The 26,948-nt window shown below is 36.7% G+C and overlaps 2 protein-coding genes across 2 annotated transcripts; both read right to left on the reverse strand.

Annotated features, from left to right (window-relative positions):
• Nucleotides 1–1,760: 1,760 nt before the first annotated feature.
• On the reverse strand, nucleotides 1,761–10,738 carry LOC102221018 (probable E3 ubiquitin-protein ligase HERC4). The gene is made up of 23 exons (XM_023345249.1): nucleotides 10,416–10,738; nucleotides 10,218–10,338; nucleotides 10,060–10,136; nucleotides 9,493–9,714; nucleotides 8,622–8,713; nucleotides 8,389–8,519; nucleotides 7,390–7,514; nucleotides 6,762–6,838; nucleotides 6,555–6,652; nucleotides 6,372–6,431; nucleotides 6,183–6,288; nucleotides 5,883–6,090; nucleotides 5,637–5,767; nucleotides 5,422–5,523; nucleotides 5,185–5,283; nucleotides 4,844–4,996; nucleotides 4,626–4,760; nucleotides 4,370–4,539; nucleotides 4,218–4,278; nucleotides 4,072–4,142; nucleotides 3,814–3,997; nucleotides 3,630–3,723; nucleotides 1,761–2,839 (listed from the first exon to the last, which is right to left on the reverse strand). Exons 1-23 carry the CDS (start codon nucleotides 10,624–10,626, stop codon nucleotides 2,622–2,624), a joined length of 2,946 nt encoding a protein of 981 aa, XP_023201017.1. The 5' UTR covers nucleotides 10,627–10,738; the 3' UTR covers nucleotides 1,761–2,621.
• A 2,035-nt stretch (nucleotides 10,739–12,773) lies between these two features.
• Nucleotides 12,774–23,108, reverse strand: LOC102221283 (probable E3 ubiquitin-protein ligase HERC3). The gene is made up of 23 exons (XM_023345056.1): nucleotides 22,875–23,108; nucleotides 21,904–22,024; nucleotides 19,490–19,566; nucleotides 19,080–19,301; nucleotides 18,889–18,980; nucleotides 18,334–18,464; nucleotides 17,817–17,941; nucleotides 17,656–17,735; nucleotides 17,453–17,571; nucleotides 17,311–17,370; nucleotides 16,938–17,046; nucleotides 16,571–16,766; nucleotides 16,340–16,488; nucleotides 16,136–16,252; nucleotides 15,928–16,026; nucleotides 15,462–15,611; nucleotides 15,227–15,367; nucleotides 14,967–15,133; nucleotides 14,809–14,863; nucleotides 14,624–14,694; nucleotides 13,973–14,156; nucleotides 13,794–13,896; nucleotides 12,774–13,237 (listed from the first exon to the last, which is right to left on the reverse strand). The coding sequence occupies exons 1-23, from the start codon at nucleotides 23,083–23,085 to the stop codon at nucleotides 13,026–13,028; spliced, it is 2,991 nt and encodes a 996-aa protein (XP_023200824.1). The 5' UTR covers nucleotides 23,086–23,108; the 3' UTR covers nucleotides 12,774–13,025.
• Nucleotides 23,109–26,948: the final 3,840 nt, after the last annotated feature.

The raw sequence follows: 26,948 nt of genomic DNA on the forward strand, positions 1-26,948 counted from the left end.
GCAGGGACCAACTGAGGCCATTCAATGGGGCTGATAACCACTGATAATCGCCATTCTATGGGATGATAACATCCGAAGCGGGTGTATTTTCTCACAGTGCTTGTATTTTTCAATTTGCAAGTTCTTCCTGCAGATAAACACTCTCACATCACGATGCTGTCAACCCCATACTTCACAGTTGGGATGTTGTCTCAGGCATGTAAGCTTCATCTTTTCCCTATTAAGGAGGGTCAGTATTAATTTTTGTTTCATCAAACCATGGAAAATATCTTTAAAAATCCAGGGCTTTAACTTTGAGTGAAAACTGTAACCTGTCCTTTCATGTTGCTTTTGTAATCATGACTTCTCTCTTGCTGAGTGGCCTTTCAGCCTATGTTGGTACAGAACTAGTTTCATAGAAGTTAGTGAAACTTTCTTACCTGCTTCAATTTTTTGCTTTTCTTCTGGGGCTTATAGGGACATTTTGTACCAAAACACATTCATTTATGGGACAAGGAACCAGCCTCAGGCCACTGTGTGATTGGTGGACGTTCCCATAGTGTTTATACTGGCATGTAGCCAGTATAAACACTGGAATGTGGCATCTTTAAACATCTGGAAATTGTAGTGAAACATGGCCTCAGTTATCTTCCTAACTTGACAGATTTTGTTTGTTTTTCTATGACATCACGCCAGAAAGCAATGTGTTTGAGGTGATGTAGTTAAATGCATCCGCAGGTGTACTTGACATGACATAAATGTTGGGTAATTCCTTGTTAGAAGGTTACAGATCCACAACATATTCATCTGGGCTTTCCAAAGTTTTTCAAAGGCAAAATAATCCTAATGTGTGCAAATCTCTGATTTTGAGGACAGTAATAGAAATTCTTAAAGAAAAAAAATATCTATCAATAAGAAATAACTTTTAAACCAGAAGACCTAAAACAGAAAATGTATAACTTTGTGTAAAATCAGACAGAGAGAAATTGTCTTTTATAGAATCTATGTAAATGTCCAAGTAAGTTTTAAGTAAACATGTTACACGGACCATTTTAGCCTCTTTGTTTAATTTTTTTCCTCTTTTGAACTAAATCTGTTTGCATCTTACAATTGTGCTGCTTCTCTTTGTTTCAGGTAATTTCATATTTTGTTTTCATGTGTAATTTGCCTTTCTGATCATTTTTGGCCATCCTTTTGTCAATAGTAGCATCCATGGTCATCTTTCATCTTCTTTTAGTTAAAAATCATAATCATCTTTGTATTGATTTGTTTAATATATATTTCATTGTAGTCAAAATATCACATTATTTACAATAATTTTATCTCAAATAATTGTTTGGTATTTGTTTTGATTCTCTAAGCTTTATAGTTTTTTTCTTTCCTGCCACCTTGTATTTATGCAAATCTGGTCTTTAACTATAACATCTATTTAACATTTCCAGTAGCATTTTTTATAAAAATTAGGGGTTGTTGACTTCAGAGTATTTAGGAATATATTATAAGTCTTTGCATTTATTTAAACTGATGCCTCTCAATTTGTGAAGGTTTTAGATTTTAAGCAAGTTACACTTTGAAGCTGCATCAGTCTGAAATGATGATCTCATCCCTGTTGTTCTTTGTTTCCATTCACGGTATATTCAACAGCAGAATAACAGCGCCATCTAGTGGTTTATTGTTCTCTCCAGCAAGAGAAGTCAAAGAGAAGTGTTTGAGTCTTACTCTTAAATGTTCTTTTTTTAAAAAAAAACTATAACAGAAACAGTAGCAGTAACCTGTAATGATTAGTTTTATTTCAGGACTATTGCTTAGTCATGCTATTTGTAAATACATTATAGGAACGTAACCAGCAAGCTGTATGCATTTATGACAATATTTTTCTCAAAACAAGTCCCATTTTTTCAGTAACCACCAATCTCATTATTTCCAACAACATTGTGGTTTATTATACAGTTACGAACGTGAAAGTCAAAAATCACAAAGAATAAGAAATTATTACAATTTCTAAAACATAAAATCATTGCCGGATTCCCTGCCATTGAGTAGCCATGGTGGCTAATATTCATTTAATGTATATTTCAGTGATAATATTGTTTAAGTCAAGTCAAGTCAGGTTAATTTGTGTAGCACATTTCAGCAGCTTTACATAACAAAAATACAAAATTACAAAGTTGTAAAGAAAATACCATACTGTCAACAATTGAACAAACATCGCATTTTTATGAGTGCTATCACCAAAATCATACATATCAAATATGTTGGTCAATGTTTAATAAATAAATAATCTTCTTTACTCTTTATTTAAACAGAGAGGGAACAAAGTCACATCAGCAACAACACTAAGAATAACACCTTAAACTCAATGTTGCAGTGAGAACCCAAAAATATAAACATGCAAGGAAATAAATTGTTCTCTGAACTTCATGTCTGTATATCATATAATAATAAAATACTTTATTTGTTAAAAGCTTGTGTAAATAAAAATACTAAGTGCAGTAGATCACAGAAAAAAAGGTAATTTGTTTAGTGTAAATGTATATGATATATATATATTTTAAGTGCTGTGACTTCACGTCGTTTAAATGGCACATTTCCAGTTCATTGCAATATGTTACCCTGAGTTAGTGTGTGATATGTTAATAGATTCACGTCCTGAATCCTCTATTTGATTCCAGGGCCTCTGTCAGTCTTTCCCGCATGATCTCTTTGGTCGAGTACATCGGCAATTCAAGAATAGAGTGACATGTCAATGACTCTGGGAATTGCTCATCATCGAGGCCACTCTGGATTTGTTTTATTCTTATTGTCATCCTGATCTGATCCATGCCAAGAACAGGGACTTTCCGAAACCCAGTCAGAAACACTGTGGAAGACATAAAAAAAAAAAATCCACTCAAAAGACAATCAAATAATCAAATTTTTATGATTTCATGACAAATAAAGAGAAAAAACCTGTGTCACAGTTATTAGAGCTCTCTCCATTTCACCTCTTCAAACTACGAAGCAATATGTTCAAAAATAATATACATGCCACTAGTTTAATGAGATGCAAGTTATCGGAAGTGGGGCTAAATAGCTTTTCCCTGCAACTTTCACTGCGTTTCCTATACACAACAGCAACATTGGACACTAAACTCTCATGTCAGCTGCTCTTGGTATAATTTCTGCCTGGGAAGAATGAAACTCTCATCAGCATTTTTATCAGCAGCGTGAAAGGAGGCAAGTGGGAGGCTTTTCTGTGCAGTGGAGCTGTACACAGTATATAAGGATGCCTGCGTCTAATCACATGAAAAGCCTTGCACACGAAGCACAAAGTAGCTGTGTGTTTATGTATACTTTACTAAAGGCAAGTAAGCACAACAAAGCAGAGTTTCGAAGCAGCATTCTGGCTTATTAAACAGAAAAGTTTGTCATTGTTATATTCTGCTAAATATGAGTGGATTGCACATAGTTATGTTGGAAAAATATTGATAACATAGAATTTGAGCTGATTTTTAAATGTTTTTAAATGTTTTTCCCTTAAGACTGTGTTCACTGTGCTTTAGAACAATATAAATAAACTCAATTGATTTTAAAAGAATCGATGACTTTGTTTGCCAGTGAATGTCTTAGGTCAAAACTTTTAGACAAGAGAAATATAGAAGATTACTTACAAATAAAATCTTTTTTCTGTTCTTCAGTAAGTTCATCAAAAACTTCCCAAAACATCTGTATGGTTGGGTGTTTGACCACTTCATACTGTGTGTTCTGTTTAGAGTAAAACAAGGTTATGAGTTTTACTGCTGCAACTTCAAATAACATAGAAGTGGAAAAAGTAAATCATTTAGATGAGTGTACCTGTTTGAGCTTCACCCAGTCATAGACGTCTCCACCCACCAAGACTCCCTGCAGCTCCTCTGGTCTAAAAAGCTTCACCAGCTGCTGGTCACACACCAGGAAGAAACCGCGCTTGAACTCCTGAAACACGTCTTCCACTGACTTGTTGAAGGCATAATTCACGTAGGCATCCACAAACTCCTTCCTGTTTGGCAGGCAGAAGTGTTAAAATTAGCCAACTGAATTATCAATGAGACCTTTTTGGTTTGAGTGGCTTACTTATTTTGGTTTGTGACCGGCTTTCCTGGATTACTAGGATCAAGGTCAACATCTGTCTTATCCCAGTTTATCTGAAAGTAAGGAATGAAAAAGTTTGTGAAATCGCATGAAAAACTCTGGAGTGAATAATTAAGATTATCACCAACCTCGAAGGTGATAAACAGGTCTTCCAGGTCGTCTTTGTAGTCCAATATGTACTGCAGATGCCTTGAAAAAAAATCCAAAACCAGAAGTTATTGAATCATCTAGCAGTCACGATTTTATCCAGTCTTTTAGTGAAATTTAAATATTTTCTCACCTGCCAACTCCTTCGTTGAACTCCATCATATCTTCCAGAGTTGGCTCAATGTCGAGCAGCTTTTTGAACAGAACCAGTGGGAAGGGAAATTGTATGAAGCTGTTATTGTATAAGGCCAATCCACACAGAATCCCCAACAGGTGGAAGTTTGCCTGGTCTCTCTCTGCTGCCTGCATTAATAAAATAATATAAACAATAATTCTGCCTCTAGTCAGAAAGGAAACAGTTCAAAAGATGAATGAAAACGTCTTCTTACTCTGGAGGAGAACCAGGCTAGTGTTTCAGACTCGTTCAACATGAACATCTCTCCTTTTTCTTTAACTATGTTGAGGTGGTGAAAAAAATCTGATCTATAGACTCGTGTGACCTTTGAGTCTCCATCAAGGTACACCTGAGAAATACAAATTTACAAACGTTTAGAGGACAAGGAGGTCTTGCTGAGCTTGAGCATTGATGGTAAAACTAAACACTCACCACAAGTGGCTTCTTAAGGTCAGTTTGATGAGCAGAGGCCAGCTGAACGAAGGTTTCCTCCAAAAGTGAAGCTCGGCTCAGGTCGAGTTCAAAAAAACAATTTGACTGAGGAGTCCATCCAAAGGGAGGAACAAAAACCCTCTGATGCTCATCCTAAGGAACAATTTTGAAATTGAAATAAAAACAAAATGAAAAACTTTGAAAGACATTTCTTTTCAAATGTACAGCTTCATTTTGTGACTACTTCACACTGTTAATCTTGCACCAACACTCACTTTTTGAGGAAAAGTAAAACTATATATTTGTATTATTGTTAATGTTTGATGCCAATGTTTACTCACCTGAGTCCAAGCAGCGTTCAAGTCAAAAACCATTTTCTTTGACTTCAGATCCATAACAAATGCAAAATCACAGAGCATGAGGGGTTGATTATCCCTCATCTGAGGAAATAATGACATTAAAAAATAAACATTTTAATGTGACTACTTTAATAAAAAAATATTGTTTTTTCACTAATAATAATAATAATTTGTTGCATACATCAAAATAAATTTAGAAATTAACCTCTAATTATTTACCCTGTTTAGTGACATTCTACGCCAGAGCTGCAGATCTTCTTGAAGAAATGTTGGGTGAAACTCCACCCAAAATGTCTTTTCAGGGATTTTCTTCCTGTTGGCCTTTAAATTAGACAAACGTGCAGCGTCAAAAAGAGTAGGCATGGGTAGAGAACTATGTACCTTTTTTGCCAAAATGAAAATTAGATAAGATGTTGTGTGGGTTTGATACTAACCTTGAACAGATTCTGGAGGATCAGCAGGATACACTTGAATGAGTAGCGAGAAACTGGCCATGAGAGGGTCGTCTTCCATACATTTACATGTCTGACCATTGTAGAGGGTAACAGTGAATACCACCAGCCTCCTGGGCAGGACAGGATTGATGAGAGAGAGCTTATCCAAAGACGGTCTAGTACTGAAGTCTTTATTTATGTACCATTTTATGATTTAGCTTTTATTAAAGGCAAGTTTCACTGTACCTATAATCCGGAGGCTTTCAGGAGAAAGTTTTTGGAAGGCAGCACTAATTTCCTCGACCAGCTTCAGGCTTGTTGAGAAGGTCTGTGGCTGATAATATTTCTGAGTCACATGAAGAAGCTCAGTCAGAACCAGGAAGACCCTCAGACCCTCCACTCCCACCGGTTTGTTATCAAGACGAGGAAGCAACAGCAGGACAGCCTTTACAACCTGTTGGAACGAAACAAGAACCTGGGTTTTAAAAGTCATCTTCCATTACTAATCAGATCATAAATGTGCATGTTTTTATTTTATAGTCAAACCTCGGTTTGAAGAACATCCTCAGTTAACAGGTTTTCAAACACACTTTGGGCCAACGATAAATCCAAACCAGGGTAGTTTGTTGAGGTCCGGAAATGCTTATCTTTGCTAAAATGATTAAAAAAACATCTAATTTAAAATAAGAGCAGATACCAAGAAATTCACATTAAACCTGGAAAGTCTGTATGTACCTTTGGTCAAGGAAACTTCGATTCACAATTGAAGCAGAGGAAAATGTTCTATGAATTTCCCTGTAAAGATGTTAGGAGGTCATTAGCCAAATTACATAATGTAAAAATGTAAAGACTACTCAATCATAATAACATACTTGGCAAGTAAACACCTAGTGATGACATAAACTGGATTATTCTTACTGTTTTGTCACTTGTCCCAACCTTGCATCAGAGGTCCTTTGATCCACCAGTTTTTCAATAGGCTGTTGCGTTATGTTGATCTTTGAGTTCAATCCGTCCTGGAAACAAAATAGGGTAAAAAAATATTCCTCAAAGTGGGGAAAAAGATTATGTGTTTACATAAAAGGATGAAGATATTGCTAAACCTTCAAGAATTTGTGGTGTTACCTCTTTAGGTCTCCAGGTTGCAAACGAACTATCTGCTCCAGCGAAGATATTTTCAATCCGGTGACCGTTTGTGGGACCTACAGAGAAATAATAAATGTTGTGACATTCCTTTCCTCAATTATTAAGAGAGTAATATTTAATAGATTGCAGAAATAATCTTCCTTATCTACATGCAATGTAGACTTAAGGTTGACATAAGGTGGCTATTTTGTTGGTAACATTGTTCATGGACCATACATACAGTTTCCTTATCTCAGAGTTGAACTATTTTTTTGTGCTGTATTTATTGCTGCTTCTTGGCTTTTTACTCCCTTGAAAAATAGTTTTTTAATCTCAGTGGGTTTTTATTACGGTTAAATAAAATTTGTAAAGGTTAAAAAATTTTTTTTAAACTTTTGGGTTTACAAATGCACAAAATACTCCTTTTTCAGTGGAAGTGTAAAATGTAGTCATTCTTACTTTACAATCTGTAAAGGTACAGTCAGCTTTTTTTTTGAAAAGTACTTTTAGTTCATAGAGTGAGATTTACTGCTGCCATCACTGTAAATGTAGTTTAAATAAATGAAAGTTTCTTCAATAATTCATTTTTACCTCTACCTTTACCTTAGTATAAACTGACAGGACTTACAGAGAGGTATTTGTACAGGTAGTGGGACAGACGGATGACTCTCCTCGTCACGTCCCAGCTGCTGATGGTCATTACAGCCAAAGGAATACGCCTTCATACGGTCTGTCAGCACTAATGTGTGATATCTGGAAGAGTAAAAGCAGCTTGGTTAATAATTACAAACCTACAGTTTACATGGCTATGGATGTAATTTTAATGCACACTCTTGTATTTGCCTTTGTTTCAAATGCAGCCTGATCCAGCACAAAAAGTCAAAGATTATTTCCTCCTGATACAATTCTGATTGCATTTTTTTTTTATCGCTCTTTTTGGCAGAATTAATGGGCTACACTTAAACTGCTTAGTTTCCTGGTACAAATCTGGCTTGTAGGCATATTTTCAACTCAGTTTAGGTCAGGGATTTGAGGAGATCATTCCAGAAGCTTAATGTTGCCTGGCTTTTTCATTACAAATCCCGTTTTGATCTGTCTGGGATAGCTTTCCCATTGAAACACAATTCTGTCAAAGTTTCAACCATTTGTCCATAAACTGTCCACCCTAATAAAACAGAGAATATCTAGGATGTTTAGGAACAATCAAGGTTGGAACTTATGATAAACTGGGAGATGCTGGAGCCTCAATGTCACCGTGGACTGAGTGTAATGCCCAACATGGATGAACCAAATGCCATCTAGAAAAACAATTTATGGTCATAATGACACAAGGTTAGAGGTGTTTGGCCATGGTGACAAGAAAAATGTTTTGGGAGGTTTAAAGTAAGGCTTTTAGATTGTTCTACATGTGAAGCGTCATGCAGATGGCCTGTTTCACCACCACTGCTATGGACGCACTGCAGAAAGTGGATGGAGTAATGAGGGACAATTTCCAAATGAACACTACCAGAAGTTTTTTTTAGTATAAGGCTCGCTTTAAGTCATGTCACTATAAGGTAGATCAGTCAGAAAATATCTCACTGTGCACATGAGGTCATAATAAGCTTATAAAAGTATGTTAAAGTACCTCCCACATGCAGTTTTGGTGACCTTTGCCCCCCAGAGCTCTCCAACAAGCCGAGGACGGAGCTCATTTCGGAATGAGTTGTGTCCAAGCTGTCCGTATCGGCTGGAGCCAAACGTAAACACTGCACCGTCCTGAAAAACCAGGAAACCACATTGATTAGTTTCACTTTTCATGTTGACAATAAATATTGAAATTTCTGTGAAATCTGAAAAAAAGACTTTAGGATCACTAACCTTTGTCAGAGAAACAGTGTGTTCCTGTCCACTGGAAATATGAATGACTTTCTTCGTGTTCAGATAATTGACTGGCACTGGTGTGGTTCTATCTGTATAAAATACAAAACAAATATTTTGAGTTGCAGTAAAATAATGTAGGACTTTTTCTTAGAGCATACCAGTCTGAACCAGTGGTGTGCAGTCAGGGGATGAAGGTGAGACACTTCCTCAAATTCATCATGACAAGTAACGCAGTAAATCCATCTTTGCACTTGTTTTCTGTATAATTTAAGTATTCTTATGGTTAAAATCATTGAATTTACACACTGCCTTTTGAAATACATGAGAAAATGTTGAGGCGAGGCAGTGATGAGCTGTGCCTCACCTGGTGACGCAGTCGAATGCCTATTGCTGTCTTTATATTTGTAATATACACATTTAATTACAAATTACACATTGTGACATTCAGACTTATTTATTTTCAGACTTATTTTATTTAAGTTTGTCTAATAATGTGGGTTAAATGTTTTCTCTTTCACATCACAGGGAATCACAGGGAAAATGCAGCGTGAGGCAGAGAGTACCATGCCTCACTGATAGGTGGCAGTGCTGAGCCTCATAGACTGGTTGACAGGTGGAATGAAAGAATGAAACATCCAGTCCAACAAGAACCAGACGAGGAAAACTCTCCTCTGTGCAAATTATCTCTGTGGAAGCAGCCAGACTTTTAAATGTATAATTACAACATAATTAAAAGCTGTTCAACTAATAAAAATTTAAATAAGGTCTAACTTTAAGTAAGGTTCATATATTTGTATATCTGACTCCACAGCAGTGGTTCACCAGTCATCAGCCACACACTGCATGTCACTGGTCTGAATAGAAGCACCTTCAGTGTCTCCCAGTCCGAGCTGTCCACAGTCGTTTCTGCCCCAGCCCAACACGCCTCCGGACACGGTGAGAGCAAAGCTATGCTCTCCTCCCGCAGAGATCTGAACCACCGGGATGGCTGACAGAGATCTGATGTGTTGAGGTGAACTGGCTCCAGAATTACTCCCACCCAGTCCCAGCTGACCCCTGGAGTCCTGGCCCCATGTGTACACTTGATCATCTGTGAAAAAACAACACCCATTGAGTTTTGGGGTTTTTTTCTTGGCTGCTGCAAGAAGGATTAACCAGAAATTAAATCTCAAAATAAACCAAAAATTAATGCCAGCCAGGAAGGTCCTGATTACCCCATCTTTTTTTTTTTTTTTTATGATATATGAGTTTCTTCGTAGAACCCAACTTAAATAAAACAAACATCAATTTGTTTCAGAAATCTACCACTAATAACTATTACACAAAACCACACTTTAATAATTGACCAATTATCCTAATAAATGATTACTAAATCTATAATATCTCATATTTCTAACCAAATATTGAAATAGAGCAGACTGCAAGTTAACAGTACCTTTGGTGAGTGCAATAGTATGATGGCTCCCACAGGCAATCTGGGTCACTATGACGCTGGACAGCGCTGGTGGAGGTCTGATAAAATACAACCACATTTACAAACACGTTCTAAGATCATCACAGTAAAATAAAGGATGGTTTTGAATTCCCTGTTACCTGGGAGTGAACGGAGTGATATTTGGGTCCACGCAGAAGATTTTACCTCCATCAGACAGAAGGCAAACAACATCATCTCCACAGCTAACAGCCTGGATCTTCTCACCACAATCAACAAACTCTGCAAATTTAGTAACAGCACATGAGTACAAAATCAAACTTTATCTCGTAAAGTCACTATAAAGGATTAGTACTCACTTTGCCTCCCTCTTCTCCCATCTCCGCTCTCCTGCGTGCGGATTATAGACGCGTCTCCAGCATCTTTGACGAAAGCGAGAACATTGTGAGCAGCAGAAAGGTCCCTGATGCGGAAGCTGAGGTTTAAGAAATGAACTCGATCTGAAGTTGGGACATTTGAGGCCTTTTTCTGGCGAAAGCTCTGCCGATAGTCCTCACCCCACGAAAACATGTTGGTGAATGAGGCTGTAAAGGGTTTACAGCTGGTCCTTTTATTGACTCAGCTGTAAGAAAAACGAAACTGGGCTTGTTTATTTTTTCCAACAGCTGTGAGGAAAGGAAAACAAAACTATGACTCTTGATAAATATGACACACCTACAGGTCTGAGCAGTTATCGCCGTAGAGAAGGTAAACGAAAGTGAAACCTTCAAGTATTCACTGTGTAAGAACTGCACTTTCTGCATACTTTCAATTTCCTAGTAAATAGAAACACATACAGGGATTTTTACTGAGAATGTAATAAACTACTTGTAATAAACTTGGCTGAAGAAAAAAAATGACATAAGCCTTGTTGTGATTGTTGAGAACAGAATACATTTTTTAATTGGTCCCAAAGTACTTTACAAACTGGTCGACTTTCTTTAAATAAGGCAAACATAAGTAATCCTATCTAAAAGTTTTGAATCCATAATTTAAGCCAGTTCTCCAAGTTCTTATGGGGCCTTAAGTAGAGTTACCTTAATAATGTTAATAAGGACATTAATAAGGTTTTAATGTCCTTAATAACATTTAAACCACTAAGTTTTTCAATGCTAATTTGGGGAAATCTTGAAGAGCAGAATTTTACTGGCTGAGATTAAAATCAGACATATAATTGGTGATTTGTGAACAAATTCAGTTCAAACAAAGAAAAGATTAAACACTTAGCATCAGATTGTAAGTATGAACACAATCATCTTACAATGAAGGTGATTGTTTGCACTTTTACAAAGTACAGCTGCCAGTTTTTTAAAATCTTACATTTTAATTTGAAGTTATTTAAAATATTTTAATCCGAATGTTAAAACTGTTGCATCAAAGTCAGTAGTGCTCTCATTCTCAACATTTCTTTTAGCTCTATGGTCTGTGTTGATATTTAAACATCATTTTGTGAAACGTGCACAAGCAAACACAATTTTAGAATTAAATCTTTGAGTTTTATTGGCTCTAATGGCCTTTATTTGATAGTGAATTGACAGGAAAGTGGGTAGTAAGAGAAGGGGGAAGACATGCAGTAAAGGTCAGCAGGCCAGGAATCAAACCTACAACTGCTGAGTTGGGGACTTGGGCCTCCCCATGTGGGCTGTGCCTCTAGAACCCGACGGACCCACTGGTGGGTCCGTCTTAACAGAGACTGAAAACTCCAATGAGTGAATTAAACCCTGCGCCACCACAGCACACCAGTCTCCTGAGTTTTATTCGTTGATTTTATTAAAGAAATATACTGATCTTTATAGAGATAATGTAATTGTAAAAAATACAGAGTATTGGTAAATAATGTTACCCTTCTGTCCACACTTTTCAGTTTATAGTTTACAACGTTCGTTTTTAACTTAAATGCTGTTAACTTAATAGCAAGAAAACAAATATACATAAAGAAAATTGACCCACATTATCATCAGACTGAAAGAAAAACTACATTTTTCCTTCAGTCCATGACATACATGACATATTTGTATGACATGTATTTGTAATATAAATTACATATTACATGACATTTATTTGAAAGAATCTCAGATTACTTTTAAAATCTCACTTATTCCACATTAGTCTAATAATTATTTTTAACATCTCAGTACAGTGAGCCCTCGTTTTTCGCGGGGTTTGCGTTCTGGAAAGAACCCAGTGATAGGAGAAATCTGTGAAGTGGTTACCTTGATTTTTTACAATTATTATACAGCATAATTAAATACTCTACATTGAAACCAAAGAACAAAACTTGTTTTCAGGCCCAAGCATTTTTAAAACAAATATAACTCTTTCTTACAAATAACTACAGTAAAATAATAATTTTAATCATCAATACAAAGTACAGTAGGACAAATTGTAACTCGCGTATTTCACTGTTCCTCTGACTGTGACGCTGCGGCATGACTCCGCTCTCTAGTGGCTTTTTCTTCTGAAGCCTGTGGTGCAGGTGTGTTTTTTCGAAAGAAGAACATAGTTATCAGTAGTTGTTGTCGCTCTTTTTATCTTCTGGGCAAAAACATTTACCAAAATGTGCCAAGCTGTATTACATGTATTGAAATACCGTAACGTTATTGGCACACAGGTAGAGAAGAAGCGCGGAGACTGTTTAGCCAATCAGGATGCAGAACACAATGCACTGTGAAAACAAACTGCACAAAAAAATCCGCGAAGCAGAGAGGCCGTGAAAGGTGAACGGCGTTATAGCGAGGGTTCACTGTAAACTAAAGTATAACAATGAGTTACAAAACATGACAGTAACAATTTCTTTGCAGGTTTTGATTAAAACTGTTTTAGTTTAAAACCTGTTTTTCTTTATATACATATAGTTAGAGAAGTGCTGTGTCCGTGAGTAAAAACATCCGCATCACTCAGTAAAGATCCAGTCAGGGATTCATCCTGAATCAAACGCACTGACTGATCCTTTTGTTGCTAAGAGCTTCGGTTAGTTTGGCTTGCATGATGTCTTTGGTTGAATACAGAGGCAGTTCCAGGGTGGAGGTACAAGTGTGGGTCGCAGGATAATACTGGTCATCCTTCATGGATTCAACTTTGATGATCATCTTTATCTTGTCCAAGCCGAGGATCGGAACCCGTTCAAACCCAGTGACGAACCCTGATGGCGGTAAAAGAGGTTATCAGTGGATATAAGCTATACAGCAGGAATAAATCTGCCTTTACGGAAACTTTCTCCAAAGAAGTATTAACTTTAGATTAGATTAGATTAACTTTAGATTTTTTTTGTCACTTTTCCACAGACAAGATATTAGTGAGTGGCATATTTGTTTATCTGGCCATCAATAAATACAATCTGAACTTTGTTGATGACATAATATTCTGTCCTTTGTAATGCTGTAATTCAGCTTCAACTAAACACCAAGCAACTCATAATTTCATAGAGGTGGACTAGTCCTTGTATCTATGTTTGAAAATCTTCGATAAATATTTTCTGTAAAAATAGATGGAATTGTGGAGAAAACAATAAAATAATAAAGCAGTATCCAGGGCATGTTAAAATGGATGCCAAGGACTTATAAGTTTTTGTCAGAAATTACGTTGAGTCCAAAAATTTGTTTCCCGTATTATTTTTTTTAAAGTTTTCATAACTGAAGTGATTTTTGGGACAATTAGTTTTTCTGGTTGTGTTTTTCTAAATAATGTTTCATACTCACACAGAAAGGTGTTCTTCTGATTCTCCTTTAGCTCATCGAAAACTTCCCAAAACATCTGTATGATGGGGTGGTCGGCATTGTACTCGCCCTCATAAACTGTGTTCTTGAAAAGAAGACCAAAACCTGGCGTTAGCGATAATTCAAACAGCTCAGAATACATACTGTCCCACAGAAAGTACCTGTTTCAGCTTTTCCCAGTCACAGAAGTCCTTTCCAACTAGAGTTTCTTGCAGTTCCTCTGGTGTAAAATGTCTCACCAAGTCCCGGTCACAAACTTGGAAGAAACCTCGCTTGAACTCGTAAAACACAACCTCCACTGACGTGTTGAAGACATAGTTCACAAAGGCGTCAACAAACTCTCTCCTGTTGAGTTGATAAAAATTGTCATTCACAAAAAATGGGTCAGACACATATTATGACAGGAATTTAACTGCTTACGATTTTTAATAACAGTTTCAGACTAATTATCAAATAGTGGATTCCAAACAGCAGGTGTGGATTTAGTTCAGCTGTGGAAGAGTAAAACAGATCTCAAGGAAATACATATAGACTTAGGTTGCCCAACCTACATGTGTTTTATGGATTTGAAGAAGAATTATGATCATGTCTATTGAGGTATCTTATGGAGACTAACAGAGTATGGAGAATCTATGTGTTATTCTTCAGTTGGTTTATAAGGTTTCATTTCCAGCTAAATTTTGTTTTTCAAAATTGCCTTTTTTGTGAAAAACTCTAATATATTTACAATTTAACTAAATAAATGAGAACAAATTGAATCGTTATGAACGGCTCATAAAGAAAACCTCAGAAATAATGAAATTATTTCCTACTTGTTTTCGTTGGTAACTGGCTTGTCAGGATTTTCAGGATCAAGATCAATCTCAGTTCCATCCCATGGGATCTTTAAAGAAAGGAAATGCTGGTGTTACTTGTCTCTACATGTATTTTTTTTTAAAAAGTTAGATATCGAAGAGCTAAAATGAATGGTGACATTTCTTTTAACTTCAACACTCACTGTAAAATACATCTCCTCTGGGTCTTCGTCTGTGTCCAGGATGGACTGCAGACCACTTAAAGAAAACAACACAAAGATCATTTTTAATGATAAATATATATACAGTATATATATATATATATTTTTTTAATGTAAAACCATTTATAAATTCTACCTACTTGCCATAACTTGGACTGAATTCTTTCAAATCGTCCAGTGAAGGCCTCACTCCAAGCAGCTTTTTGAACAGCACCAGTGGGAAGGGTAAGTAAATGATCACCTTGTTGTACAAAGCCAGTCCACACAAAACCCCAAACAGGTGGAAACGCTGGTCCTCCTGTGAAGCCTGATATTGGTGGTTTAGATCATTAATTAAATTAAAAAAACCTGATAATTAACTGAGCTTAAAATCAGTTATTTCTAAACTAACAAGTCTTACTTCAGAGGAGAACCACGCCAGTGTTTTGGAGTCATTGAACATGAACATCTCAGATTCAGCAGACATCAACTCATGAAAGACTTCATGGAAAAAGTCTTTTACGTAGACAGGATCAATTTCATTGTTCTCATCAAAAATCACCTAGAATGCAAAAGGGAACCAATAAGATTTACTCTCACACTCCACAGAAGCAGTTAATTACTCAATTATGCTTAATAAGCTTCTAGTCTTGTACCACAAGGTTTCTCTTGTAATCTTTCTGATCAGCCTCAGCCAGCTGTTCAAATGTGTCGTTTAACACAGACGCTCGGTTTAGGTGCAGTTCCAAGTAGGGAGATAACATTTCCATGAACACCTGGTTCAAAATACTCAACCAAAACTCCACCTGTTAAGAAAAAGAGATCCAATATAAGTACCCAAATTTAGTTCACAGATTGCAAGCTCAGTAAACAGAGCATAAATAAAGAAGCAAAGTTTTGTGGTATTGTAGTTTCTCAAAAAGGTGTATGTGTTTTTTATCTAGTGTACGTAAACTTCTGGTTTTCAACTGTATATATACAAAGCATATACATACATACAGTATGTATATGCATACAAGTATATACAGAGTCATATAATACATTAAATTATTATTGAAAAGTTAATTTATTTCAGTAACTTGATTCACTAAGTGAAACACATTATAATAAAACAGCAGTTACCTGGGTGAGATAAGTATTCATGTTAAAAACCATTGTCTTTGTTTGCAGATCCATCACAATCGGGAAGTTGCACAGAACAAGTGGCTCATCACGCACATACTAAAAAGGTAAAAAGCACAACATAATCTTTGAGTTTCTAGTTATTCAGTGTTTTTACAAACAAGATGCCTGTTAATTTCCAAGTTAAATCTGACAGAAACTTTCTTACCCTGCGTTTTGATTTTAAACGCCAGATTTGCAGTTCTCTGAAGAGAAACCTTTTTTCGATCATCACATAAAAATCACTTTCTGGCAGCCTTTGCGACTCAGAAACCGTGCTGTTAACCTGTCAAGAGGACAAGTATAGGACCTTAACGATCATTTAAAAAAAGCAAACAAACATGACAGTCCTGTTCCAGATTATGATACTGACATTGTACATATACTGAAGAACTTGAAGCAGGTTCCTGACACCATCACTGCGAGGAGCATGCTCATCGGACAAGATCAGACAGAGAGCTTGCCTCCACACGCTGACAAATCTCTTCATGGTGGATGACGACAGCGAGGACCACCACTCACCTAGAGATGACAACATTAATGTTTACCACACAAAGGTTTAATCACGTGCCAAAGTAATTTCAGCTAAACTAGGTAACGGTACCTAAAACCATGAGGCTTTCCCTTGACAGGCTTGCTACAGCAGTAGCGACCATCTCAGCTAGCTTGCTGCGCTGCTGCTTTCTGTACTTCTGGATGACATGAAGAAGCTCATTGAGGAGCAGAAAGATCCTCAGACTCTCCACTCCTACTGGGTTCTTATCAAGGAGAGGAAGCAACTGCAGAATTGCAGCTTCAACCTGAGTGATAAATATGTGTTAGTTCACACACAGGTGGATTAAAGGAAAAACAGATGGATAAAAAAAAGATGGATGGATAAGGAAAAAAACCAAATGAAAGTATATAAAGCAAGTTATCACGTAGTTGTCTGAAAAACAAATGTATAAAATTGAACAGGAAGAGAGACAAACCTCTCTCCAGACAAACTGGTCTGTCTTGACCAGTTTCTTAAAATGCCGTCGGGCCAGTTTCAGGTTCAGCCCATGGTACTTTGACGAGGTTTTTAAATGTTTATCTTGTCTGAGCAGAAAAGTAAAGACAGTCAGCATAAATTATGATCTTTGATTTGTTACTAGTCTGAAATAGATGCTATTTCAATAATTGAATAACTGGTCTATGTTAAAACATCCAATATACTGAAAAATAATCATACATTTCTGAAGATTAATAGTAATACAATCTTTAATTAAGTTATGTCTACTTGAATTAGAATATACATGACTTAAAGGAAAATGTTATGTTTTGACTTTTAAGTTACAAAAATTTCAACAGTTGCATGTTTACCTTTCTTCAAGGAAGCTTTTGTTCAAACAGGATGCAGATAAAAATGTCCTGTGGATTTCCCTGAGGAGAATAATAATAAATGTTTCAGTAATTTTTATTTAGAGTAACAGAACTTAATGTCATGCTAGTGGTAAATACTCACTGCCTAATCTTTCTCCATGACTTTTCATCACATTTAGACGTCCATTTATCAACCACAACTTCTAAACTGTGCTGAGTTACTTTGCTGACTGTGTTAGTGTCTGAATTTAAGCTAACGTCCTGTAAATGGAAAAGAAAGTGAGGTGAGGTAACTGATCCTGTTGCATGTTAATGTCTTTGTTTGGCAAACATCGTCACTGGTACCTCATCAGAAGAGCAGGCTGCAAATGAACAGTTTTCTCCAGCAAAGATGGTTCCAATTCTGGAATGAACTGCATCTGAAACTAGTAAGGAAGTAAATTACTACATAAAGTTAACATGCAATAGCGTTTAGATTTTTTTCTTAATCCTATACATAAAGTTACCTCGAGGTAGACAAACAGGTAGAGGCACAGATGGATTGCTTTCTTCTCTGTTTCCCAGCTGACCTTGAGTTTGACAACCAAAGGAGTAGACCTTTTGGCTGTCTGTCAGAACTAATGTGTGATACCTGGATTGAAAGAACATCGTAAACATTATAAACACTACACCGGTGAATTTTTAGTATGAATGAAAGGACAGCCTCCAAATTATTCAACTTATTCAATGCTCAATAGTCAGTGCTAGGAGACAAACCTATTTAAATAACCCTACTAAGACTGCTTAGGATAGACATCATATATGCAGCCAAATTTAGACCAGGAACATGTCAAAGGCTGAAAAAAAGCTGTAGTCCAGATGCAACCTAGTGGGTATGTATTTGAGTATGAATAAGTAATTTTGCATTGGAGAAATAAATTGAAACTACTACATGCAATATCTCTTTTCAAACAATAATTGAATGTGGATTTAAGACAACATTTTTCCTTTAAAGTTTTGATGATACAACAAGGTGTAATTTACCTCCCGGAAGCAATCTTGATAACTTTTGCCCCCCAAAGTTCAGCAACAAGTCGAGGCCGGAGTTCATTTCGCAAGGAGTTGTGTCCAAGTTGTCCATATTGACCAGAACCGAATGTGAACACTGCCCCATGCTGAAAAATCCAAACACACAAAAGCTTTTCAAGCATTTGTACTTCAAAACTTTACATACAGCGTATTTTTAATGCAACACTTCAAATAAGAACAAACGTGAGGAACAAAAATTAAAACTTTACTTCTGTAACCTTTGGTAACTTCAAAGAGATTTCAGCCTCTTTCAATTCAATAGTCAACCAATTGTAATAACAGTAAATGACAAATTGTATTTTTCCTCTTGAAGCCCATTATGTAAATGATATTTATACATGTTTAAAAATACTCTAATAGTCTAATTTCAAGAAATAATTTTAAGTCTAAAATATGCAATTTATAGTTTAACTAAAATTGTCAAAAAAAAAACAAACAAAAAAAAAAAAACATTTTCTTCTTTCTAAAAAAAAAGAAAAGTGGTTGGATGCTTTTATGTTGCTGCCTAACCTTCGTCAAAACGACGGTGTGGTCCTTCCCGCAGGAAATGTCTCCTGTTTTCTTCAGATTCAAACTTTGAACACAAGCTGGTGTGTACATGTCTAAAAAAAAAGTGAGATTTATTATGTAAGATACGCAAAGTTACACATCTGAATATGTTATTGTTAGCCACAAAGCTATGAAATAATTTCCAACAGCACCTTTTGTGTCTCCCAGTCCAAGCTGTCCACAGTCGTTCCTGCCCCAGCCGAACACGCCTCCGGACACGGAGAGGGCGAAGCTCTGGTCTCCTCCCGCAGAGATCTGAACCACGGGGACGGACAACAAGGATCGGACTGGCTGAGGTGATCTCTCTCCTGAATGTCTCTTCCCCAGTCCGAGCTGACCCCTGGAGTCCAGGCCCCAGGTGTACACCTGACCCTCTGTAGGAAGATCCCCAGGATTAACTACTGAATCCACATCACTACGTCATGAACTGTTCATGTCGTGTCTGAAACATTTTAACTAATCTTAAGACTCTTGAAATCTTGAAATACCAATAAAAAGAAAATATTAGAAGACTGAAGTTAATAATATAATTTGCCATCCACAATACAGAAATATTGAAAACCTTTTGTCAGAGCAACTGAATGCTGGCTCCCACAAGCAACTTGTGCAACTGGTATGTTAGAAAAAGCGTCCAATATCCTGCAAGAAAGTAGAAGAAAAATCTTAATCAAACCTTAATAAGAATCAGATTACTTGTAGGATGAATTGAATATATTTGTATGAGGGGCCGTTTAGGACAAAATTTACGTTTTGTCTCTCACACACTACCAAAAAGTCTCGCATACTCCAAAAAAGTAGCCACGCACACTCCAAAAAATTACGTTTTGTCTCTCACACACTACCAAAAAGTCTCGCATACTCCAAAAAAGTAGCCACGCACACTCCAAAAAATTACGTTTTGTCTCTCACACACTACCAAAAACTCTCGCATACTCCAAAAAAATAGCCTCGCACACTCCAAAAAATTACGTTTTGTCCCTCACACACTACCAAAAACTCACGCATACTCAAAAAAATAGCCTCGCATACTCAAAAAATTACGTTTTGTCTCTCACACACTACCAAAAACTCTCGCATACTCAAAAAAATTACATTTTGTCTCTCACACACTACCAAAAACTCACGCATACTCAAAAAAATAGCCACGCACACTCAAAAATTACTCACGCACATTCAAAAAATACTCAAATTGCGTATACACACACTACTAAAATGTCACACACACACACACAAACGTTAACTTTCTCGCTCACATACACTACTACCAGCTCGCGCACATACACACAAACGTTAATTTTCTCGCTCACATACACTGCTAACAGCTCGCACACACACAGACGTTTATCTCTCACATACACAAGACTAAAGTTGAACACACACACAGTACTAAGACTCGTTTTATGTATGTGTGAGAGCGAGACTTTTTATGAATGTGTGAGAGCGAAACTCTTTTTGAATGTGTGAGAGTTGTCACGGAAGAGGCGGGGCATAATTTTTGGATCAAACTGCGCATGCGTAGATCCTAAACTATAAGTTTCGATTGTTGACTCACTGTATGTTCTATTACTTAGTATATTTGTGCTTTTAAATATATATAGAACGTTTAACTTTCTTGTAGATTAAATGTGCTATAGAAATAAATGAATCTGATTGATTGATTAAAAACAGGCAAAATTGCTGTAGTACAATCTGTCCACTGGGTGCCAGTATTACAGGAATTATTAACCGGCGCCAACTAGTGCCGAAGAAGAAAGAGTTTGCTATACCGAACATGGCTAACTCTAATTCGAAACGAGAGAGAATTGGTCAGGCAGCTGCCATTTTAAACACCATTCTATCTTCTCCGGAGGCAACCAGCACTTTGACAGGCGCATTAAACGATTCAACGACTGCCCGCAGTGCTACAGTAGATTCAGAACTCTCATCTCTGTTCCGTTCCGGAGCGGTGTTTAAAATGGCAGCTGCCTGACCAATTTTCTCTCGTTTCGAATTAGAGTTAGCCATGTTCGGTATAGCAAACTCTTTCTTCTTCGGCACTAGTTGGCGCCGGTTAATAATTCCTGTAATACTGGCACCCAGTGGACAGATTGCACTACAGCAATTTTGCTCTTTTTAATCAATCAATCAGATTCATTTATTTCTATAGCACATTTAATCTACAAGAAAGTTAAACGTTCTATATATATTTAAAAGCACAAATATACTAAGTAATAGAACATACAGTGAGTCAACAATCGAAACTTATAGTTTAGGATCTACGCATGCGCAGTTTGATCCAAAAATTATGCCCCGCCTCTTCCGTGACAACTCTCACACATTCAAAAAGAGTCTGACTCTCACACATTCATAAAAAGTCTCGCTCTCACACATTCATAAAAAGTCTCGCTCTCACACATACATAAAACGAGTCTTAGTACTGTGTGTGTGTTCAACTTTAGTCTTGTGTATGTGAGAGATAAACGTCTGTGTGTGTGCGAGCTGTTAGCAGTGTATGTGAGCGAGAAAGTTAACGTTTGTGTGTATGTGCGCGAGCTGGTAGTAGTGTATGTGAGCGAGCTGGTAGTAGTGTATGTGAGCGAGCTGGTAGTAGTGTATGTGAGCGAGCTGGTAGTAGTGTATGTGAGCGAGAAAGTTAACGTTTGTGTGTGTGTGTGTGTGACATTTTAGTAGTGTGTGTATACGCAATTTGAGTATTTTTTGAATGTGCGTGAGTAATTTTTGAGTGTGCGTGGCTATTTTTTTGAGTATGCGTGAGTTTTTGGTAGTGTGTGAGAGACAAAATGTAATTTTTTTGAGTATGCGAGAGTTTTTGGTAGTGTGTGAGAGACAAAACGTAATTTTTTGAGTATGCGAGGCTATTTTTTTGGAGTATGCGAGAGTTTTTGGTAGTGTGTGAGAGACAAAACGTAAATTTTGTCCTAAACGGCCCCTCATATATTTGTATGCCAGCATAGTAACCTTGCTTTGTTTTCTCACCTTGGTGTGTACGGGGTGTGGGTCGTGTCTACACAGAAAACAGAGCCTTTCTCAGACAGCAGCATTACTACATCGTCTTCACAGCTCACTGCCTCAATCCTCTCCTTACACTTCACAAACTCTGCAAATACACAGAGACAATTCATAAGTATTGGATTAACAGAACAATTTATTCATTACCACATCAAACTGATGTCAGCTATATAAAGATCTCCTCTTGATCATGGTGGTTGTAGCATCATGCTGCGGGATAAGTCAGTGGTGGATTGTTCAGGTTTTAACAGGACAATGTTAACAATAAGCTTCAGAAACATTCTGATTTGACATACTTTGTCCTGATTTTAAAAACAGTAACTCTTTAACTCCAATTTCTGGCCTAAATATATGATCTTTATTCCAGTTCAGCACAGAGCCAGGAATGAATGACAAAAATTGAAGAGCAAAGGCAGAAAGTAATAGATAAATAAATGTACAGCAACTCATGAAATCCCATATTTATCTCTCCTAAATCTATTTTTTATAAACATTATGTGTACAAGAGTGGTTGGTGGGGCAGAGTCGAATGGCCAAAAAGGAATTGTAAATTTGGAACCAGAATGAAGTGGGGGGATCACAAATTCAATATCATGCACCCACCCAGGAGGTTGTTTTTTTTTTAATTATTTTTTATTTTTTTAAGTATTTAAAGTTATAGTTTATATCTACGGAAGAGGATTAGGGCCACCGGAAAAAACCCCAAAACTTTAAAGTCAGAATTCTTTTTTTTTCTCGGTGGCCCTAATCCTCTTCCGTATGTATATATCCTATTATCAGTCCGCGACAAATGAAAGTGTGTCGTAAAAAGCCTAAACTAAATACAAAGCAATGCCACTGATAAGTGAATAAAAGCCGCCCATAACTCAGAAATGACAAAAAGAACAGGTTTCACTCGAAACGCATTTATATAGTAAAAAACCCGCACAGATACTCACTCTGTTTTCTTCTTACTCTGTTTCCATCTTTGCTCTCATCAGTGCGCAAAATGAACGCGTTCCCGTTACTTTTAAGGAAAGCCAGCACGCTGCGACCTGCTGAGAGATCCGTGACCCTATGACTAAAATTTAAATAATGAACTCCTTCATCTGTGACGGGGTCTCCTTTCAGACAGAAGCCTCGCCGACAGTCTTCTCCCCAAGAAAACATCTCGCCTGTGAGCCTCACCAGGACAACAGCTGATGTTTATTATGTTGCTCAGCTGGCTGAAACGAAACCTAGCAGAAAGGTGAGAAACAAAACTTAAGCTTTTCTGAGGAGCAGGGGGCGGGGCTAATCAGGTGGATCGCTGAAAGTAAAATGAAAACGAAACTGAGCGCAGAATTTATTTTCAGCTTAGTTTAAGTTGAAAAATAAATTAGTTTAGTTTAAACTAAAAATAAATGTTCTCTGTTATGTTTTCTTCGCATTTACAGACGTCATACCTAAACGAGTTTAAGATGTTCATCACTCAAAAATGTTTTCTATTTCCCGAGATAATTAACAATCCCGTCAAATCTTTTACTGTAAGGTTTAAGCAGGAAACACTAATTATTCAGTCAGAATTGAAATATGGAGTCCATCAGTAGAAAGGAAAGCTCCCATATTGTGTGTGAAATGCGCCCAAGAACAAACTAGATTAAGTTGTAATGATGCAGATCAACCACTAGGTGGAGGCAGAGTTCCCCAAAACGGCCGGTGGCTCGTCCTTAAAACACAAAATATTACCTTTTAGAAATCGTTAAAATTTGCATTGGGATTTATATTTTAGAAAGAGAATTCTCAAATACAGTTAAAAACAGCAACAATAAAATCAACAGAACTGAAAACCTGATTAGATCATTTTAATGGTAACCTAAAAACTGAAACCTTGGAAGAATGCGTGGCTGAGCACGGTCAGTGAAAACTTGCACTGACCAAAACATCAGACTTCGTTGTTAAGGGAACAATCTTCCAGAAATGTTAACCTTAAAGAAATCAGTGAAGCTAAATGTCAGAGTGATCAACAACAGAGTCAGGAAAGGGTTTGAGCTTAACTTATGAAAACAAACATAACGGAGTTGAAGAGAAGAGAAGGTCATAATTAATCTTCTCTCCTGGTTTCTGCTCTGCTCCTCTTAGAGTGAGGAAACAAATCAACATGAGAGGGATTTGGAGGAGTCACAAAGATCAGCTGCTTGTGCAGGCTAAGTGCTTGAAAGTGTTTTTTTTAGAGAGTCTGAATGCAACCTGACCTTTTTGACCTCTGCAGCACATCAGCTAAGTTGCACGAGTGACCTCCCGGCCTCCCCAAAAATGCTGCAAACTACTTCTTCTTCTTTCTCTTAATTATAAAATATTTCATTCACAATTCTTCTTTCATAACAATGTTGATTTATGAATAAAAGGAAAATGATGAATCAGAAGAAGTGGTAAAGAAAAGACATTCTGGAAAATAAAACAAACGTAAATAGATAAATAGCCATTCAAATACATAAATAAATAAAAATCCAACATTTGTGATGGATACCACTATTTTATTTTCTGTTGTAAAAAGTGGTTTAAGAAAACCAAAACTGAAGAACTAACTGTTGAATGTACAATATTTCCATAGGGCTTTAGTTTCTCTGCGTCTGTGTGTGTGATCTTGTTTTGGCTACAATGAAAAGACCATTTTTCCAACAAATACTAAAGCCAACTTTGGGTCTCCTTATGGGACCCAAAGCCCAGACCCCATACGAAGAGATGCTATTTTTGGATTAGCGTTTAGGTTTAGGTTTAGGATGTGATTTGAGTTTAGGCTAAGTTTGGGGTTAGGTGTGTACTGGTGAAGGTTACGTTTAGGGTGGAGGTCAGGCTTAGGTTATAGAAATCAATAAAAAATGAATGGAAGTCAATGCAAAGTTCTTGTGAAGATAGAAAGACATACTGGGTGTGTGTGTGTGTGTTTCTGTGGTTGGTTATCGATCAGGAGGATGGACTGTGCAGAGCTGTACCAGGACCAAAACCATCAACAGTATCATCTCCTTAGTTTCAACACAAACACAGCATTACTGCAATATTTAATTTATTTTTCCTTCATGTTTGTATAATTTTTTTTACCTCCAATAGTATTTTTCTAGATTTGTTTTGTTAGCTGAGAGTTAGACCACCTACCATATAGCCATCCACGGACAGACAAAGAGATAGATAGATAGATAGATAGATAGATAGATAGATAGATAGATAGATAGATAGATAGATAGATAGATAGATAGATAGATAGATAGATAGATAGATAGATAGATAGATAGATAGATAGATAGATAGATAGATAGATAGATAGATAGATAGATAGATAGATAGATAGATAGATAGATAGATAGATAGATAGATAGATAGATAGATAGATAGATAGATAGATAGATAGATAGATAGATAGATAGATAGATAGATAGATAGATAGATAGATATTTGAACTTCAAGTTTTGTTTTGAAAGGGACAGGAAAATACTTTAGTGGGCTACTTTAAAGCTATATTCCGAATACAAAGTTTGAGGTAAAAAAATTGTTAAATTAAATGTCAGAATTAACTTTACACACTAGACTTCTGTGATGGGCTCATATAAGATGATTCTTGTCATTGTAATATGGCCTCCGCTCTCTGTATCTGTTCGAAGCAGAACATTAAGATCCAGTGTGTAATGTGACTACTGAATGTGGACAAAACCACAGTTACACTGACCAGATATCAGGCTTCAAAGGGCCTCGTCGGCAAGAGGATGGAGTAGAGATTAAATGCTAAACACACACACGAAGAGCAGAAAGAGGGATGAGAGATGTGGACCTTGTCCGACAGCTGAGATATAGCACAAGAGCCCTGGGGAGTTTCAGGGGATTTCCACGGAGGGAATTAGACACATTGTCTGATTTACACTAACACTTTGGCTAAACTTACGATAAAAGTTCACAAAAAGAAATCCATATGTCTTTGTTTTTGAGTTTGCCGATTTTTTGTCAAGCAAAAACAATATTGCTAAAAAGTCTAGAACACCATAAATTAATTTACTGAAAGTAAGTGCTTTTAATAATTAACTACAAAACATTCCCTCTTAGATGGAGAACAAAAGAAAGACATGAAGTACACAATGACTTTTGACTTGAAAAATTAAGCTGTTGGTGATCAAGGACGGATGAGGAGTTTTAAAAAAAAATAGGGCAGCCAGAGAGACTGGCTGAGACAAAACACATTAATTTTTTATCTTTTTTTTTCACTGAGAGCAGAGCTAAGGAATGCAAAGAGGAATCTGGAGAGAGATAACGAAGAGAGGAAAGTGGATGGTACTGTACTGTGTGAGTTTGATTGTGCAACAGTTCGTGTCTGCTCGGGTCTGGTTTTTTTAATCCCGTATGATTTTGGCTAGTAAAAAATTATCATCAAAAAGCGCCATTTTGGTTCTAATGTACTATGAAACCTTCTTGTAGGACATGCACCGTTATGAAAAATAATTTCCATGCTTCAATTTTCCTTTGGTTTTGTTTGTTTTTTCTTCACACTTGAATGTTTCAAATAAAATTGTACATCAGGCTAACATGACAAAAGAAAATATAAAGAACAGTTTGGTTTTCGATATTGATTGCATTCAGTAAGGCTAAATGAAATCTAAGTCAGCCTGGTACTATGTGTAAAAAAAGAACTTAAACAGAACCTGTCAAAAATGATAAAGAAAGCTATAAGATATATTAAAAACAAGACATGTCATATGCCTGATATGAAAGAATGCAAAAACAGTGACTATGCAAAGTCATTGACCTCTGTCTGTCTGGAAAGAGTCAGAAATCAATTTCAAATGATTTGGGACTCCAACAAACCAGAACAAGAGTCATTGAACAAGAGGAGAAACATAGAAAAGTAGTGAGTGGTCTCAGTTGTGGCCAACCCATACAAGAGGTCACAAAAGAATCAAGGACAATGTCTAAATCACTGCAGGCCTCACTTGTTTATGTTAAGTTGAGTATTCACAACAACAGCGTTCAAAAATAGGAAAGACATTTGACCATAATGACATCCATGG

Source organism: Xiphophorus maculatus, chromosome 2 (genome assembly GCF_002775205.1).
Source record: "Xiphophorus maculatus strain JP 163 A chromosome 2, X_maculatus-5.0-male, whole genome shotgun sequence".
In the NCBI taxonomy this organism is placed as follows: domain Eukaryota; kingdom Metazoa; phylum Chordata; class Actinopteri; order Cyprinodontiformes; family Poeciliidae; genus Xiphophorus; species Xiphophorus maculatus.

Coding starts and splice junctions, on each gene's coding strand:
- LOC102221018 (XM_023345249.1), bottom strand. CDS start 10,626: ATGTTTTCGTGGGGTGAGGACTATCGGCAGAGCTTTCGCCAGAAAAAG. Junction 6,839..7,389: donor ACCTGTACAAATACCTCTCT/GTAAGTCCTGTC, acceptor ATTTCTCTGTAG/GTCCCACAAACGGTCACCGG. Junction 6,289..6,371: donor CGAAGTTTCCTTGACCAAAG/GTACATACAGAC, acceptor TAATCATTTTAG/CAAAGATAAGCATTTCCGGA.
- LOC102221283 (XM_023345056.1), bottom strand. CDS start 23,085: ATGTTTTCTTGGGGAGAAGACTGTCGGCGAGGCTTCTGTCTGAAAGGA. Junction 22,025..22,874: donor CAGAGTAAGAAGAAAACAGA/GTGAGTATCTGT, acceptor GTGTATTTGCAG/AGTTTGTGAAGTGTAAGGAG. Junction 14,864..14,966: donor TTCAGTCCAAGTTATGGCAA/GTAGGTAGAATT, acceptor GTTTTCTTTAAG/TGGTCTGCAGTCCATCCTGG.